The sequence below is a fragment of the Triplophysa rosa genome, linkage group LG12, assembly GCF_024868665.1.
Source record: "Triplophysa rosa linkage group LG12, Trosa_1v2, whole genome shotgun sequence".
In the NCBI taxonomy this organism is placed as follows: Eukaryota; Metazoa; Chordata; class Actinopteri; order Cypriniformes; family Nemacheilidae; genus Triplophysa; species Triplophysa rosa.
Window position 1 is genome coordinate 11,207,697 of NC_079901.1, and position 20,519 is coordinate 11,228,215.

Genomic DNA, 20,519 nt, shown 5'->3' on the forward strand with positions numbered 1-20,519 from the left:
CAATCCCCTGGGATCAACCCATGACCTTGGCGTTGCTAGCGCCATGCTCTAACCACTGAGCACAGGAAAGCTCTTCTATTAGTTTTTTTCAACCTTTTTATAAAAAAAGTTGAAATATTGTTACATACATACATTACATTAGAAATACATACATACATTCTTTACCAGCAATATAAACACTAAAACTAAATCCTGATTGACATTTACATTTACATTTAGTCATTTAGCAGATGCTTTTATCCAAAGCGACTTACAAAGAGTTTAAGGAGCAATAAGCTATATGTCATATAGGAGCAATAATACAATAGGTGCCAATACAAAGTTACTGGTTTCAAGAAAAGCTAGACCACTACCTGTTGAGAGAAAGAGAGAGTGTTAGTGGTTTTTTTTTTTCATTTGTCTGTCAAGTATTCACAGAAGAGATGGGTTTTAAGTAGTTTTTTGAATGTTTTGAGAGATGTGGTTGACCGGACCGAGTTAGGAAGAATGTTCCACCAGGAAGGAGTTGTGAATGAGAATGAGCGGGAAAGCGATTTACTGCCCTTATGGGAAGGCAATACAAGACGCCGCTTCTTTGCTGAATGCAGGGTTCTTGATGGGGTGTAAGAGTGTAGGAGGGTGTGAAAGTATGCCGGTGCTGATCCAGTGATAGTCCTGTAGGCAAGCATTAGTGACTTGAATCTGATATGGGCTTCAACCAGTAGCCAGTGGAGAGAGATGAAAAGGGGTGTCACATGAGCCCTTTTGGGCTGTTGGAAGACGAGGCGTGCATGACCGCGTTGTTTTTGCAATGTGATCATTGAAGGACAGTTGTTTATCAAATATGACTCTGAGGTTCCTGGCTGTTTTGGAAGGAGTGATTGTGGTATTGCCAAGTTGGATGGTGAGATCGTGTTGCACCATGGGGTGTGCCGGAAACATGAGTAGTTCTTTCTTGGCAGGGTTCAGCTGGAGGTGATGCTCTTTCATCCAAGCTGAGATGTCTTCTAGGCAGGCTGTAATGCGAGCTGCTACAGTGGTATCGTCTGGGTGAAACGAGATGTAGATCTGGGTGTCGTCAGCATAACAGTGATACAAGAAGCCATGTGCCCGTATGATAGGGCCCAAGGATGTCGTGTAGATGGAAAAAAGCAGCGGTCCAAGCACCGATCCCTGAGGGACCCCAGTGATCATGTTGTGAGCAGTGGACAGTGAGCCCCTCCATGACACCCTGAAGGATCTGCCGGAGAGGTAGGATTTGAACCAGCAGAGAGGAGAGCCTGAGATTCCTAGAGATGACAGGGTTGCTAGCAGTATCTGGTGATTGACAGTGTCAAACGCTGCAGATAGGTCTATCAGAATCAGGACCGAGGATTTAGATTCGTCCTTGGCTAGCTGCAGTGCTTCTGTGAATGATAGCAGTGCAGTGTCAGTGGAGTGGTTTGTTTTGAAGCCAGACTGCTTGTCATCCATTAGTTTGTTCTGGTATAGGTAGGAAGACACCTGGTTGAAACCTGCCCTTTCAAGTGTTTTTGCAATAAATAGAAGGAGAGAGACAGGTCTGTAACTGTCAGTAGTAGAGGGGTCCAATGTGGGTTTCTTCAGTAGGGGTGTGACCTGGGCCTGTTTGAATGTGGATGGAAAAGTGCCGGTGAGCAGGGCGGTGTTGATGATGTGTGTGAGTGCAGGTGTGAGTGTGCTGGATATGGCCTGAATGAGATGGGAGGGGATTGGGTCAAGGGAACAGGTGGTGGGGTGGCTGGAGAAAAGTCTGGTGACTTCAGTGTCAGTCAGTGGGGTGAAAGAGGAGAGTTCAATGTTTGAAGTGAGGGTAGTGTGTACCGATGTCTGAGGTGCTGAGAATTGAGGTGGTTAAACCTGAAATGTTTCTCAACTCTCCTTGTCTGCCATTGTTTGAAAACTCACCCCAACTCACCCCTGAGTCCCCAACTCACCATTGATTAAACTAACATTTATAACATCTATGGATTTGGCCGATGCTTTTATCCAAAACAACCTACAGTGGACTAAATCTATGCATTTTATTATTCTACGCATTCACTGAACATCAAACCCTTGACCTTGGTGTTGCTATCACCATCCTTTACCAGTGAAGTTACTGTATAGCAAAGCTTACACTTGTCGCTACATTCAAACGAACAGCAATGTTTTGATCACACTGCAGCGTCACAGTTTTTATGGCTTACTGATAGGTCTCTACATATAAATCTGCTTTAGGAGAAAGTATTTTGACATCAAAACTACACTGTTAAGTGTGTTTGATGCCCAATGCATCAGAGAGCAAGAATGGAATAAGCATAAGAATAGACATCTGTTCTCACATTGGCACCTTTTTGGCCCTTCAGTCATCAAAAGAGCCAAAGGCCCCTGACAACAGGTCCCAAGAGTGAATCCAAGAGTCTAAAAATATATACACTCAACCTTGCATCCAAAATGTTTAACATTATACATTATAAATATTATAAACTGATATTTATTTCAACCCCTCAAATCACTTTATGCATGACAAACTCTTGTATTACGTTTGTAATAGCATGTTTAAAGTGTGCCAGCCAGGAAGAGAGCGCTGTGGGACAGTAGTGCGAGGAGGGGTTGACGTCATGGAAACCTGAACTCTTCAGGAATGCGTCTGTCCTCATTGAGCTGCTTACACAATCATTAATGATGCTCAAATCAACCTCAATCTGCTTCCACACAGGGGACAGTAAAAGTGTGTGTGTGTTTGTTTGTGTGAAACGACACGCTAACATGCTAAAAACACTGAACCTTCAGGGCTGTCCTATTCATTCTGTCACACAATAAAATGGATGCTGATTGAGAGAGTTGAAGTCATACAGTATATACAATCTGTCTGTTTTTCTTTTTTTTACATTAAGGTGAAAGTTCACCAAAATAATAACAATTCTGTCTTCATTTACTCACCCTCTTGTCGTTTCAAGCCTGTATGACTTTCGTTCTTCTGCAGAACACAAATGAAGATATTTTGAAGAATTTTGTTAACCGAACCACGGCGATACCCATTGACTTACATTGGTTTTGTGTCCATACAATAGAAGTGAATGGGTGCAGGCTCTGTTCTGTTACCAACTTTCTTCGAAATATCTTCTTTTGTGTTCTGCGAGGAAAAAATTCATGCAGGTTTTTTTCAAGAGGGTGAGTAAATGATTACAGAATTGTCATTTTTGGGTGAACTATCCCTTTAACTGATATACACAGCGCTGGACATGGTTGAGATTCACTGGGGGACTCAAGGAAATCTCTAATCTCACTGATATACCATGCACAATTGGTTTTTCTGTGTAAAACTCTACAAACATTTCTAGTTCTTCCTGACCTGACCTTTAAAAATCACTTTACATTTACATTTTTTGGACCACGTTTATGGACTTCTTGCCAAACATTATTTGCAGAATGTCTAAAGCGTTCCTTAATAATTTACATAAACTGCATCCAAAAACATTATTTCAATATTTCCCGCAGCTGACCGAGGTATGAAAACAATTAAAAGATTAAAATATGCGCCACAGCAGAAACAGCAGCTGAATACATAGAATGTCTGGTTCAATAGCTGCTAACTAAAGGACTGAAAGACCATTAAAAAGAGCTCCAAATCCTCATTCAAACACTTTAAATGTGAATCTGCCCCATGTCTGCGGTGAATGCCAGGATTAGGAATTATGTAAGGGTGCTGGAACATTCTAAATACCAGAGATGATTGATCTGGAGAAACGCTTTTAGCAGGAACAGGACAATATCGGGGAGATAGAGACGTTAGGTGTATGTTGGAATATTGGAGAGGTGTAATATAAGGTGGGATCATTTGAATTTACATCCAGCACTTCATGTAAATTGTGCTGGGCAACATTTGAGATGCTGAGAGAGAGAGAAATATATGCAAGAAAAATCATAAAACAGGAGTACATGTGCCATTAGAATCAAATAAAGTCATTAAGACCCTTATAAATGCTGGCACACATCTCTATGCTGTTTATTTACATGTCCTATTTTCTTTTTGTCGTTTCCTCTACCCCACACTCCCTCGACACTCAGCGAGTGCTTTGTTGCTCAGAAAAAGACTTGACTGTGTCTTTCTAAATTGCTCCTCTTGCCCATCCAACGACACCCTCTTCTCAGCCTCTCTCTCTCTCCCTTCAGTCGCTCTTTTGATTGCACACGCTATAGCCTTGAACACAAGCGTGTATAGAGACACGTCACACATTCAAATCCCCTCAGCGGAGCAGAACGTTTTCCCCTCAGTCTGCCACCTCTCTGAACCGAAGCATTTTACTCAGGAGAGTCAGGGGTACCTCTCCCGCTCCACGCGCCGGTCCTGAAGACCACAGGCCTTTCAGTAGACCAGCTATTGAATAAAAACGTAACAGAGCTACCAAGGTGAAGCAGCAGAGAGATAAAAAGAGAAGGAGAGAGAGATCAACGCTGGCAATCGAGAGCAGTTAAACTGTCGTAGACTTCGCTCAGATGAAAGACCTGCTGGGGAAGTCTATCCCCGGAGTAAAGTTTTATTCCTCAGAGGTTGCACTTCTGAAGATTTAAAGGAACCTTGGGTATAGAGAGATGTATGGCTTAATATATTAACAATGGCATTGACTTTCTAAATGTGAAATTAAAAAGCAGTGTAACTGTCACAGTATTCATAAACTTTGAAAAAAGATTTACTCGGAGGCCGCCATTTTTTTGCGTCAAAATCTGTGACGTCAAATGGTTGCAGGCTAAACCCGCTCTCTTAACGCTACAGCGAAGCACACACGTTTTCCATATATAACAGTAAAATATGAGACTTCATAAGATCATATATATAAATACACGGGGACAGTAGGTGGCGATATGTCCTCATGACACAAGCCAGCCTGCCATGAAAGAAGAATGCGTTCAGTATTAGACATCTATTCAAGGTGAGCGTGCATTAAATCATAGCTTTAAACTACCTCCTTTAAGGCAGTTAAGACTATTTAAGACATCATCATCCACCATTATCGTATACTTTATACATTATGAGAATATACTGATAAACACAATAATAAGATGCTTGCAGTTGGTTATTTATTCTGTATTAGAGCACATGTGGATATTAACGTTAGCCCCCTTCAGCTAATGACCGAGAGAGGGAAGACAATAGGCTACTGATGTAAATCAACATCAGAAAAGTCCAAATCTGGATAAAATGCATTTTATAACGGCTAAAAACATTGTGTCTTAAATTCGCAATGATTTTAGTTATTAATATGTGTGTTTGTATTGTTTCTGACCAACAATATTAAAATGTATGAAAATACGCCAAATAGCGTCTTTATTTTCTTACTTTATTATTTTAGCATTATTTTTAATTTTTTTTGTACAGCACCTTATATTTACTGAAGAACGGATTAGTGTGTCCATTTTACGTCATCGAAAAAGAACATGGCAGCCTCCTTAGGTTAAAATGAGTATTAAATTTAGTTTTTTTTTAAAGAAATTAAAATATTTTATGTGTTTCTAACGACAAATGCTAGTAGTGGAAGGCTTTTACAACGTATTAAGCCATACATCTCTCTATACACTGGGTTCCTTTTAAAGGAAAAGTTCACCCAATAATGAAAATTTTGTCAATAGTTACGCACACTTATCTATCTGAAAACCAGTATGGCTTTCTTTTTTCGTTAAAAAGTGTTTTTCATACAGTAAGTGAACAGGGATTATGGCTAGACTGGCAATGACAGAAGTTTCATATGTGAAATGGTCCTTTAATGTAAATCCCATTAAAGTATCAGATGTTTTCTTAACTCTGGAATAGTTGAAGGGGTCATATGACACGGCTAAAACAACTATTATCGTATGTTTTAGATGTAATGCAATGTGTATACACGATTTACGGTTCAAAAACGTTGTATTTTCCACATACCGTGCATGTTTGTATCTCCTCTTTGCCCCGCCTCTCTGAAACGCGCTGATTTTTTACAAAGCTCATTGTTCTGAAAAGCGAGGTGTGCTATGATTGGCCAGTTAACCAGTGCGTAGTGATTGGTCGAATACTGCAAGTGTGTGACGGAAATGTAACGTCTTTTAACATATTTGGAATATCAGGTTCCAAAGCAATTGTACTGACAGGAACGCTACTTACGCCATATGACCCCTTTCAGGAAGACAACACATTTTGTGTTACTTTAAACACTACCTTGTGTTGTCCCTTTAATTTATTTATTAAAAAATAATGACTCATAATCTGCTAAAATTCAATAACAAAAAGCATCATTTATACTTTACTCTTACAACTGGACTTTTAGATATCACCTATTATAAAAGACATTTTATATTTTTTATCATTCAGATTTTTTATGGTGACGTAGAAACTTTTTTCTGTAAAGCTGCTTTAAAACAATACACATTCTGAAAAGTGAAGTAAAAACAAATGAAGCAAAATAAACAAATAATACAAAGCTATAAAATATGCAAATAAGGTTCATATCTATAACTTCTTTAAATGTCAATTTGATCAGCGACCAAAACTGTGAGGAGACATGTGAGTTTAAATGGATTCTGAAAAAAAAACATTAAAGTTCTTAAGCCAAAATCTCCATTTGCTGTAATCTTATTGTAGACTACATAAAGCAATTTTGATAATAAAAATATCTCATTTGAAATTTTGTCCGAATACAACTGGCTGTGCATCCCCATGAGAAATGAGTAAACTGCTATACTCTGAATCCAAATGCACTACCTTATAGTCTTGGAGTATATTACATTTAAATTAACTTTAGATGTAGTCTAGACATCCAAAATACTGTACAAACATAATATTTCAATTACACAAAGTTGAACAATATTCAGGGGAGATTCAGCTTCACTTTATCAGTCTGTGGTGTCTCTGTGTTCGCGGATCTGATCAGAGGTGAGTATATGTTATAGGTGACAGACTGAGCTGTATCAGACACACTCAATAATGCTGTTCTGTTGCTCTCTTTTCTCTTTCACAATCCCTCCATTTGTCAGCATCCCTGACACCCTTCTCCAGCTCTCCTTGTCAAAGACAGTAGCCCTAAAAACTGACCATGGTATCCACCGTACCATATTACACAAGACATTTTCAGAATCTTTTATTTTATTTTAGGTCGTCATGAAAAGGCATTCACAGCAATTTATGTCACATATTTTCGTAAGGAACAGGATATTAACCAAAAAAAGAGTCAAAAAAGTATTGCGTCAGAACACAGACATAGGTTATTTTAAATAGCCGAAGCATATGGTGTGGTTACGGCATCTAGCAGCAAGGGCCAGTGGGGCCATGCCAACCATCCAAACTTGACCCAAGACATTTCAAAAGCACAGCAAGTCATTGCATTTTCATCAGAGAAATTCGGCAAAGACCAAAAAAATTTCTTTGGAAAAATGTACACAGGTTATAAAATAATAAGACAAGAAATGTGCATTAAGAATGTAAACACAACTGACTTCAGATCTAGCTATAACCTTTTAATGTAGCCATAATAGGAATTAGTGTTGCTTTCGTCAATGAAAATTATGACTAAATATCGTCATCAACGAACCTTTATCACGTGACGAAAACGAGACGAGACGCAACGTAAATACTGGTCATGTGACGATGACTATAATTAAATGTATAATGCAATATTGTTGACGAATAAAAACGAGACTAAATGTGGTTTACAAAATTAAAACTATGCTAAAATGTCTCTTCATTTTCGTTGACCAAAACGAGACGAGATGAAATGTTATAACGTTATTTCGTCTGATGCTTTAACCTAGACGCGGAGCGGAATCCTGTTATTTAAATGTCATCTGGCTGTTCTGCGTGTCTGAGTGAATTATGTGCACAGTTTAACATACAACACGAGTGATGGTCAAGGATTTATCTGCGCTGCACTGTATGAGGATATGAACACATGAACTTCATCTCCATATTTGCTCTGAGAGTTTATTTTATGAGCGTTTACTGTTTGAGTGAAGCTAATGGCAAACACAAAAACTCAAGCGTCTTCCCAAAGACCCGTCAAAATAAAAGTCCTGTTAAATTGAACACTCTCGACAAAAATACTTTAGTGAACTATAGTATTTGCTATTGAAAATTGTAGTGCCCTTGTAGTAAATCAATAAACACTGTATACTATAGTAAAGTTCAAAAACACGATAGTATCTAAGACTTTTACTGCAGTTTACTATAGTAAATACTATAGTATATAGGGATGTAACGATTCACTCAGCTCACGATGCGATGCGATTCACGATTCTGATCTCACGATGCGATTTATTCACGATTTATTTTTACAAAATGAGTTGAAACAAATTAGATTTGAACAACTTCCCTTGCATTATTTCTTAAATGCTTCACGTTTCTTTGTATAATAAAATTATCTTTTATTTCAAATAACAAAACTAAACTGCCATTTTATAGTAAATTAATAATAGAAAAAGTCTCTTTAATATAAACAAACTAATACTGTCTGTGCTTTTCTTGGTTTCTTAAAACTAGATGAAAATAGTCATGGAAAATTCTGACTAAAATAAGACTAAAATGCTCAGACTTTTAGTCGACTTAAACTTGACTAGACTAAAAAGAGTATGAACGTGACTAAAACGAATAAAAACTAAAATGACAGCTTGACACAAAGACTAGACTAAAACTAAAATGAAAACAGGCCGCCAAAAACAATAGGAATTATTGCATTCTGGTAAAAAGTACTATAATAATGATGGTAAGGCAATTCCAGTTTTATGGTGGTGTCATTTTTAGACAAAACTTGAAATATAAATTCTCAAAGAATGTATTTATTACCAATATATTGAATCATCTGTTTATATTTGACTAAACCCTGTTAATAGAGTCCAAACTAGGCACCGGTTTAAAGGTATACCAAGGTTTTAAAGAGTCTGTGATACCATTTTTAAGGTATGACATACTTTCTAGGGTTTCTGTGAATTAAAATGTACAAACCAGACGCAATAATACCTAACAAATGGAAAAGTGTCTATTCATAAACCACAAAACAGTTAATTTAATTTGACAATTCACTGAGCCTAAAGTTACCCGACTATGCTTTAAAAACAACAAAAAGATGCTTTAAGCAGAACTTGCCTGTACATTTTTCCATTTTCAATCCTTCATTCTCTTCTCTTTTACCTCACAGCTCGCTATCTGTCTTTCATAACACGAGCTGTAAAGGTTCAATGCGCTCTGTTCAATAACAGAGGGTCCTGCCTCTCTTCTGCTAATACAACAAACTCTTCAGACCAATATCAGCCCTGCCATATCTCAAAGGCCAATAAGCACACACATACAAAAGAGAACCCACAACACATGCACACACTTACAGACAAAGCTTCGAATAACATCGCTCAATATCATTGAAAAACACAGTGCTCAATATCTACCTGCGGAGAGACATGCAGGTTCATTTTAAAGAGCTCGATAAGAGTCTGGAGGTTTATCAGACCACCATCAGTTCAGCTCTGAACTCCACCGCTCAAATTATTCACACACATTCACACAGACCGGCCTCAGACGTGAGACTTTTTCTGACAGGCGTAGCACAATTTAAAGGTTTATTTTCTGCTAAGATTCATAAAGTCTACAGAAAACGCAATGCATGATACAGCAACAGAAAAGAATACGGTTTGTGACGTTAGCTGCGAGCCAAAATATCAGAGCGCCGGCACGGCACTTGTGAGACATTATCACCCCCTAGTGGCGGGACGAAAAACGATACTGGTAAAGTAAATCATTCACTTTTTAAACGTCCAACCGAATTAGATTTTGACATTATTTGAAGTGAATGTGGTTGGTGCTTTACTTGGACATAATATGTAAATGACATTAAAAATTAGACGTGTCAAATGAAATCAATTGAAAGTACAATTGCTTTGGTTAAAAAATATTTTCCAAAAGCTGCAATATTTGAGTCTATAGCACAAACCAGTAAACATGACTCTACGCCAGTGGTTCTCAACAGGGGGGCCGGGGACAACAAGGGGGAAAGATATTTCTTATTATTTGGCCATTTTTATAGTTAATAATCGTTTTTTCCATTTTATTGGGTAGAAATGTTAAAGTTTTGTGAGTGTAAGGGGGGCCTTTGAATATTATTGAATACAATGGGGGGCCTTGGAGTCAAAAAGGTTGAGAACCCCTGCTCTACGCCATAAAGCTTTAAAACAGAGAATAACTCTCAAACATGAACTCTGAGGGCTTTAAATCTCTGTTGGATTTTCAATTCTCACTGTCACCTGCGTACAAAAGAAGTAATTTGCAAGAGCACGTATCAAGTCTCTGAAGGAGAGATAGAGGTTTACCTCTGTGACTCTCCATGACATTACCATCACAATGCATCATGGGTAACACCAGACCACACATTCATACATAAGTGCACTGACAGAGAGAAGATCTAATCATATCTTTCTCTCTCTCTCTCTCTCTCTCTCTCTTGCTCTTTCCGGTTGCCCTTATTGTTCTCGTGCTTCTCTCCCCTTTACACACTGTGAGAGATTGATTTCCATTTCTGTGAGATTTATGGTCATGATATGTCAGTTCATTGTCAAAACATAATAACATTTCTCCATGTCACATGCCCGCACTATTCCATCTTTCTCTCAAAACTTCCGTTTCCTCTTTCTGTCTACGGCTGAGATTAAGTTCTGTTTGAAAGGGCTTTATTGGTCTGATAGGATGATATTGTCAAAACATAATGACATTCACTGTGTAAATATCATTTCATAAATATCCAGCTCTCTCCCTCCTGGTGTAAATAGGCTGATGTATAGATGAAGCTGTGACGGGTGAAAAACCGAAAGACGCACGCGCCTGGCCCGAAGTTCACTCCTGTTTGTTTTTCGGTCTGGCTAGTGGCTAATAACATAACTGTTTGTATTTTAATATTAATCTATATAAATATTTTATTGTATAAAAATGGTATTAAATAAACAATTAGTTGAATTCAATTGTATATCTTTTTTTTATAAACAATTTGTTGAATGGGTCTTGTAACTTTAGCCAAGTAACGGTTCTTCTACTGGTAACCCAAAACAATACTGGCTACAGTGGCTAGACACGCTTTTAACTTGCTAGCTAATGTCATTTACTTGTAATTTCTTTAGCTTGCTATCAGAACTCTTTGTGGATGTGTACCAGAAGTTACGTTTGGGCCACAAAAGCGTGCATGTGCGGTAACGTTTGTTTATGTTGTTGCTTTGACATTACTTTAAGTGCACGTATTCAGATCAATAGAACCAGATAGAAAATGGGGATTTTTTTTTTTTTTAAATGACTTTTTCTCTGCCACAGCTTAGTCACTAACCAGATGGTTTGAGTAATAGAACACAATGCAAGCACTGCAAAAACCAGAGAGATGTTAACTCACACGACCTGCTTACAATTACAAAGCCTGAAATAAAGGCCACAGAATATTATCTCATGAAAAAATGATGTTAATACTATAGGCAGTGAACCGTGCTTTGATACTTTCTTTGTTATTAGTGAAGCAAGGTTATGAGCTGTTGGTGTTATCTGACAAACTAAACCCTTTAGAGATGCGCAGGATGAAGGATGGTCTTCATTTCAGGTTGGATAATCTGGGTGAAGGGCCGATGATCCTGCCTGGAGCCTTAAATTATCAAAGAGAAGTTACATGGTTGCGCGCGTGTATCTCTGTATTCTTTCAGCCTCTGCTGGGGATAGTACATCATGTCCTTGCAATGACAACAGCCTTAGGGAAAACACAACCTGAGGGCCTTGAATTACTGCTGCCTGCTTGTAAAACTCTCTGATGACAAGAAACACAACTAAGCGTGTTTTTGGTCTGAATAGTGGTTGACTGGGGATGTCATGAGAGGGTGAGTGATGATGGCTGATGCTTAGTATGCACATAATACAAATAAACATGCTTGCATATGAAAATGGGACAATGGGAGATGGGAATGGAGGGAGGCAGACAGAAATCACAGAGAAAGAGAGATGATGCGAGAAAGCATCAGCTCATCCAGTTTACTCTCTCTTTCCCACTGTGAAACAGCAATCTCGACACATTGAGTACATCAGTTCTCGTGTCGATTCCCACTGGACTACATCTAAAATCTGCTGATATAATCAGCAGCCACATGCTGGGTAATGCGCTCGGTTTTAATAACCATCAAGCCTTCGGGGGCGGGTGATGTTTTTACCCCCAAACATCCACAACTGGAGGTGACCCTGTTGTGAACATGCAAGAGCCTGTAAAATCTCCCCCACAAACTTTTGTTGTTGCTTAGGGTTGTGGTCTTTTCTCCCATTTGTAAAAGGACGGCATAAACACGACCACTGCAATAATCCCCAAAGTGAAAACAATGTCCCTCTCAACGCAATCGATCGTGAGAAAGTCAAGGATGGAAAAGAGCTTGTGGTCAGCAGACCTTGAAAAGGTGTGTCGAGGAGAGAAAGAAAAATTGAGAGGGTAATTTACACGCATGTACACCCAACTACAACGTCTCCATTCTCAAGGGTTCCTCCAGATGAGATCAGCTGAGTTATGGAAATTTGTGGAAATTACACTTTTCCTCTCTTCAGTGCATGTCACATCATTCGCCTCATTTGTGACTCGCGCTTGAGAATTGTAACCTGACCGATGCTAGAAGTCAATAAGATAGCGAGTGAACAGCGCCACCTATGGACTATTTAAGAGTCAGACAACCAACATTACAGTTATTAGATCTAAATTAACAAAGGCTTTTCATAAATTCCATGCAAATGTCAACCTTAAGATAAGAAAATCTAGTTTATCAAAGGTTTTCACCACACTGATAGATCAGTCTCTCAAAGGTTTAAAGCATTTTGTTTTGTTTTGATTTTCAAGCATGATTGTCCATAGTCAGGTAAATCAGAATCAGAATCAGAAAGAGCTTTATTGCCAAGTATGTACAAGGAATTTGTTTTGGTGACAGGAGCATCCAGTATACAGAAACAGCAACAACAGTACACAGAGACCATAACACAATAGAATACAGTACACAGTGATTTAAATAAGGGCCTATGGGTATAAAAAAATTAAGAAATAAATGAATTGTCACATTCAATTGTTACTAAACAACATACATTCTCAAATGAAATTATTTTACACCGAGTTGCCGCAGCAATGTGGGGTTAATCCAGCATAACCCAGGGTTAAATGCATAAACTCCTTTCAAAAATACAAGTGTGAAACATTACTTGTCTGAAGGCTAGACCTTCACCTGTGACTTTAAAAGATGTTCAGCCAGGGTTAAGTGTAGTGTGAAAACCTTTTTCAGTTTAAAAAAATAGAAATAGTTTTATCATTAAAGGTCCAGTGTTTTTCATTTGACAAAAATGCAATATAATATGCATAACTATGTCTTCAGATGTGTATAAAGATCTTACATCATGAAGTGCTATGTTTTTATTATACTATACTATTTCTATCTACATACACCACAGGTCCCATTAGATGGAATTCACCATGTTGTTTCTACAGTAGCCCTAAACGGACAAACTGCTCTGCAGAGCATGTTTCGTAAAAACGTTGTCTCCTTCAGCAAAGGAGCAAAAACATGACAACATCTTAGCCCTCTGTCAGCCACCGTAGTGCTTCGAAAAGGAAGGGTGAGCGGTGGAGTCAGCCGTTGGTTGCAATTCGCAACCTCACCACTAGATGCCACCAAATTCCCTACACTGGACTTTTACGTGGACACTGCATGCACAATGTACAATGAGACCTATTCTATATTAAGGACAAAATTTAGGGCTATAAAAACAGAGCCATAACTGTGGCCTAAATTCAGGTCGCCACACCCCGACGTTGGTTTTCTCCACACACGAACATAAGTGAACACATGCCCAAACAGGACTTTCCACAATAACATCTGAGTCAGGGTGAAAAACTCTCTTTTTCTCTCATTTTATCTCCAGGTTTACGAGACTATGGGGAATAGCTTCACAATTTACAGATTAGAGTTTGAAACTTTTCCAATTATACTCCTGACCTTCACCATTTTATCACAGTTGTAAATGAAACGTATTCTGTGTGTGTTTTATAAGGTCTAGAAAGGGGCGGTTTTACATTTTTTACACGCAGAGAAACCGATATTAACTGCTTATAGGACGCCTTATTCTGAATTAATTTCTATTATAGTCACGCAAGAATCCCGCAGATTTAACAAAGACAGTGTTTTATAAGAAACTGAAACTTTCCAGAGAGAACATCTATGATGTCATGTCAATTTCACTGACATATTTACATGTACATGTAGCCTACTACACAACCTCATACAATATTTCTATTTTTATTGAATATTTAATTTATTTGTCATATATTTTAATTATCAATATAGTTATTTTCATACTTTATGCATATTTATGTAATGTATATTTTCTAACTTATATTTTTGTACAAATGAGAGGCAAATGAGTTATTACTGAAAATGATATGCATTTAAATGCGGTGTAATTTTCCAAGGTTTTGCACTCCAACCTCATTTGTTTATTTCTATGTGCTTGTTCTGGAAGGATTAACAGGGGTATGGGGCCACCTGTCAGTGTGATCTGAAAGTGTAACTGTTTGTGCGGTTCCAGTTTACAGGTTTTGATCTTTGGCTAATCAGCATGGAGGCTAGAGAACACATCACCTACCGAGAGAGTTCACAGCCAGCAGAGAACACCACAGGAGGGCCAACATGGTGAGCGTGAGATGAGCACGTGTGCGATCCGACAAAGTGTGCGAGAGTAACAGCGGGGTAGATTCTTCAATCACGGCACTGCGGGGAAAAACCGAAAGAGACTGATTAACCTGGAGATGAGTGACAGAGAGATAGAGTGAAAAAGTGTGTTTTATGTGTGTTTAGCATGCTTACTGAAAGATGAGGCAGAATTTAGTTTTGAACTAAAAACAAACCGCCAATGGCCCTGAATTTCAAAGGCAGAATAAATATATCCGTATGGAAAAACTGAATCAGTGACCAGCATGTGTTGTGTTTTGAATGTCCCCACCAGGTACTTTAAGTAACTTAAAGAAATAGTTCATCCAAAATGAAAATTCTCTCATTAATTACTCTCCCACATTATACAACTTCCTTTAATTAGATGAACACAGTTTTTTTCCGTTTCTTACAAAATCCATAATTTAATTTTCTTACATATATAATTACATTTTAAAGATATTCGTTTAGCATTTTGGTCATAAATATTCTGTTGGTTATATTTTGTTAAAACGTTTGAGTAGTGTTAAAAAATGAAAGAGAGTTCTTCTGGACCAGCGTTGAACCAGCATTGTTTTTACATTATCCGAAGTGGTCTATAGGTCTCAAAATGTTAAAGCTCCCAAAAGCACGTCTTCTGAAGCGAAATGATAAATGTGTGTGAGATATGATTAATATTTAGATTAATATTACCTTCATCTAGCAAAACTGAAACCAAAGCAAGCATAAGTAAACATTCAAATAAAGCATCGTATTCACACTTGACCATTTCAAATCTCTTGCTTCTCGAATATTTATATCTCATATATTTATATGATTTTTCTTGATGAGATGTCATGAGAACCAATGAAATTTGAAATGATCAGTATGTGTCAACATATCTGACAGATATTTTCATATAGGCTCAGGTTATAGGTGTATTCAGCTGAAGAAAGGAAGTCATATACATTCGGAATGAAATGAGGGCGATTAATGGATTTCCTTTAATCTGAACATTTCATTGGTCAAGCAGCTTCGCCAAAAGCTATCACCGGTGTCAAGTATGTTTTAGGCCTTACACTTAAATGTGTGTTTTCTATGTTTAACACACTATAGACTATTCAGAAGTTGTAAACACTGGTCCAGAGGCACTTCCGGGTTCATTTGTATTTATTTTATTTTTTAATCTGACACATAATTAAATCTTAAAGTGACAGTTAACCCAAAAATAAAAATTCTGTCATCATTTACTCACCCTCTTGTCATTCCAAACCTGTATGACTTTCTTTCTTCCGCAAAACACAAAAGAATATATTTTGAAGAATGTTGTTAACTGGCACCCATTCACTTGCATTGGTTTTGTGTCCATACCATATATACCTGTGTTGTTCGGTAACCAACTTTCTTCAAAATATCTTCTTTTGTGCTTTGCGGAAGAAAGAAATGTTAAAAGGTTTGAAATGACAAGAGGCTGAGTAAATGATGATAGAATTTTATTTTGGGTAAACCATCCCTTTAAATACAGTATATTCATTTAATATTTTGGTTCAGTTATAAATGTTCTGTTGGTTGTATTTTGTTCAAACATTTATGTTCTGGACCAGCGTTGAACTACGTCATCTGAAGTGGTCTATACCACTTCACAGACTGTTCGTCTGCCTAAAAAGAGGGGACTTTTACATTTGGCAGAAAAAAGCGCTAGCATTTTTTTTCTATTCCTCTCTGGGCACTTCTGTGTGAGTGGCTCAGCTTACACACTGAGAATTTTCATTTGCTTTGGCGAGACGGCGCTGTCGCCTGATGCTCCTGCTCTGCATGCAGAAACACAGATCCGAATATAAAAAAGAAGGACGAACATGCATCGTTTTCTAACACACTCAATAAACCAATAAAGAACATTCACAAACGTACCGAAACGCAAAAGATTGCGGATCGATTTTTGTTCTGAAATTTTTGTTCATTGCTCATTTTGTTGGCTCACCAGGATGTTCCTATGTGTAATTTTTGCCTTTTGACATTCAGGTGCATCCTGCCACCTGGTCAAAACTTCAACATCCTTCGCTCATTTCCTTTTTTCTCTCCGTTTTAGAAAAAGTCTAAACCCTTAAAAGCTTTGGTGTGTAATTTCAGCTCCACTGTCCAAAATCCAATTGGAAAAAACAAGTTTCCTAACCACTTCTCCATTTTTCATTGGTTGGCCAAACAGTATCGCCTAACGTTCATTTTATGGGTTGAGCCAGTATTGCTATGACAGACAAAACAGCTGAATCTACTCCCGCTGTCTGTTGTGTCCACCCCTCCCTTCCCTTACTATGTTTTTAAAAAATGGTAAAGAACTAAGCGTATGCGCCACAACAAGCATATTTCCTTAGCTTAAACACTAAAGGGTATTTCCACCCCTATATTCAGCTACATCCACAGACGAATCAAGGAACTGATCCGGAAGTCAATATAGGCAGGTCATATAAATCGGAACTGTGACTAAACTCTTTCCAGTAGATCATCTTAGCTCACTGTGTAATATGAGTCAGAGGCTGTGTCAGCCCTGCAATGGTCATAATATCAAACCACTTTCAGTGGCCTAACCACACTCAGCAAAAAACACGCCAGCATGGCTATTAGCCTACTCTCTAGCCTTCCAACAGCAGCCGCAAACTGGCAACAAATCAAATCAATACCAATAAGAAGAGTGAAATCAAAACACATTTTATTTGACAGACATAAACAGCTAAATAAAAAGCTTTTTATTGCGTCTTTTCATTGTGTGAAACCAAGTTAAAAAAAATTGTCAGGCTTGGCAAAATGCTTTTGATTCTTCTCACATCCATTAGACCCATCTCGACACTTCTATTGTGTCCGTATGAACTCAAAACACTCTGAAAGCACTTAAGGCTTTAAATCTTTTTCAAACTTCTTTCAACACTTTCTCAGTTCTCATTCTCTATTCTTTCATAACTTTGTCTGGAATCTGATAAAGACCGTTTTTGTTGGCCTGCAGTCATCTTCACTGTATTGCTATTACAATAGAAAGCTCCAGACAGAATGACCGACTTTACATCTGCTACATTTGTACAAAATATTTTTTTTTAGACTCAAACAATTAACCGCTCAATCTGTTGAACATATGAATCTAAAACAGTCAACATGATCTCAACACCCTTTTTGAAAATAAATCAAAAGCTTTTAAAACGTAATGCTTTTTCTAGAATAATTACTGTAATGTAATGTGTGCCATGACTCATTTACACTTTAATGCTCCGTAATACATGAATTCCATAAATGTTTGCCGTTAAAGGCTCAGGTTTACACAAGCACGTTTATCTTTACTACTGTAGAAATAGCGGGTTTCCTCGTTCTTTATTATTATTCACTACTTTGAGGAAAGAGCCTATCAATCGAGCCACCTGGTGTTTTAGAAATATATTTTCTAAATATCTTTTTACTATTAATGTAGCAACAGAAACACAATAATGACAATATAAACAATGACACTTAATTCTGAATTAACAGTTACAATTTATTTTTGCATTTCCTTAAAGGGATAGTTCACTCAAATATGAAAACTTTTTACTCACCCTCAAGTTGTATCAAACCTGTATGAATGTCTTTATACAGGATATTTGGAAGAATGTCAGTAACCAAACAGATCTCATTCCCCATTGACTCCCATAGTATTTTTTTCCCTACTATGGCAGCAAATGGGGGATGAGATCTGTTTGGTTACAGACGTTCTTCCAAATATCTTCCTTTGTGTTTAGCAGAACAAAAAATTATACAGGTTCGGAACAACTTGAGGGTGAGTAAATGATAACATATATTTTGGGGTAAAAACTATCCCTTTAATTAAGTTATAAAGGTAATTAACACAACCCACAGACACACACACACACATGCAAACAACCCACCAAGCAAAAGCCCAGTTTGAAACCCTCTGTTGGGGAGATTGGGGGTAGAAAAAGAAAGTTCAGGTGCTGGTGGAGTTCAATGAGCAAATATTTAGTTTTCACAGTATTATTAGGGGGAACACACACAGTCTTGAAAGTTTAAGAGTTTGTCTAGACCCTGCCTAATAAAACTTCCCAACATGATCTAATGTGTTACAGATGTAGTTATTATAGGTTTTAATCGGTTATTATAGGTTTTAATTATTTATGTATTCATTCATTTATTGATTTGTTTGTTTGTTTTTAAGATCATTTGTTTATGGTGGAAGAATAAAGGTGGGAGATAATAAGGGAGAGCACTATTCCAGACCCTCTGTTCAAGTCATCAGGGTAAAGCAGGGGTGTGGTGCCTTGGGGCAGTGGTGACAAGGCACATCAGACACTTTAAACAAAACAGCATACCCAATTGAAATAACATGACTCATTTTGGGATTTTGTGAAAGATTGGAGGAGGATCTTAAACCACAAATAGACAAAAAACTTAAAGGCTGGATTCAGTAAAGCCTATTATCTAAAAGCCTGGCTTTGTTGCTACTTTTTATAAATCATCTTTTGAATTCGTGTGCAAACATTTTATTTTCATTACACGCAGAAGTATGTGGCAGAGTGATTTAGATGTTATCAACACGTTTGTCTCATTCATTTATGTCCTCGATATATTGTTTCACTGTAGGCTGCATGACCTCCTACAAAAATCCCCCCAAAAGGAAAAACAGACTCGGTGTTTGCTTACAGTCTAGTTTAAATCTAATTTCAAGCATTTTTTCTCACTATAAAACCTGTAGCAGTTTAAAATCACGTCGGTAACGTTAGTTCATTGATTCGTTTTGCGTGTCTGTTTCCCCACAACTGTAACCATTCGGCCAATATACCGGATATTAGTTTCTCCCAAACTCGAGCATGAACGCAGCGATTCCTTTTCAAAGACACGTTTTAGTGAACTTACCATTCCAGCAATGAGAAGTTAGACTAAAGACAAAGCACCGGCCATCCAGCAGCTGTGAAATGGCTATCAGAAGATCCGGTAAGAAACGCAAGAAACTTTATATTCTGTCATTCCGTAACTGCGTCTATATATCTGAAGATGCAGCGTTTGTTTGTAAAGGTAAATGATAAAACCGTTATGTTAAAATGGTCGGAAAGTGAAACCACTCCTAGATCATTCTTGCGATCAGTCCAGTCTGATGACGTCACACCAGCGGTTCTGCTGCTGGAGTTATTAACCATTTACTGAACCAAACCATAGCTTTACCCCACAACGTCACCAGACTTACTCCTTACACTAGTTACATCCTAAGAAAATATATAAACAAATGGTTATTTATTTATATATTATTATATGCAAACTATTCTGTAATTGTCTTTCTTTTTTCTTTGCAACCTACATTTTGTAACTCTCTTCATGTTTCTTATTTCTTGTAGTAGGTTACTGAAGCTACTACAAAGGCACATTACTTGTGGGAGCGAGCACCCCTGACTAATAAAGCAATCAGTACCACAGTGGGCCACTGGGGGGAGTCGGCTCACATATTTAAACCACAGTCCATGGTTTAAACTCTGTTGTACAATTTCATACAGTCGATCTGTCACAACATTTAACAAAATAAATTAAACGAACAAACACATAAATAGGTGTGCAGAAATAATGAGAATTACGTTGTAATTGCAATTTTGCGATACTTCACCCAAAAGCACACAAATGCCCTTCTAGCATGTTGTATTTTTTCCCAATCATTATTTTAACTATTTTTACATAATAATATAATTAGACACATATATATTATTTACATTCAGGGCTAATTTAACAAAACGTATTAAGGAAGAAATTATTAAATTATTTGATCTAATGAGCACAACAAAGATCACGACTTTTAAAATTACAGACGAACACAAAACACACATATTTTG

General features: G+C 37.6%; 1 protein-coding gene across 1 annotated transcript in view; it reads right to left on the minus strand.

Annotated features, from left to right (window-relative positions):
- The window catches only part of cd276 (CD276 molecule), an 82,231-nt gene extending 61,860 nt beyond the window's left edge, over positions 1-20,371 (minus strand). The window contains 2 exon segments of the mRNA XM_057347464.1: positions 14,624-14,748; positions 19,558-20,371. Coding sequence (XP_057203447.1) covers positions 14,624-14,669 — 46 coding nt within the window. The 5' untranslated portion in view covers positions 14,670-14,748; positions 19,558-20,371.
- Between the last annotated feature and the right edge of the window lie 148 nt (positions 20,372-20,519).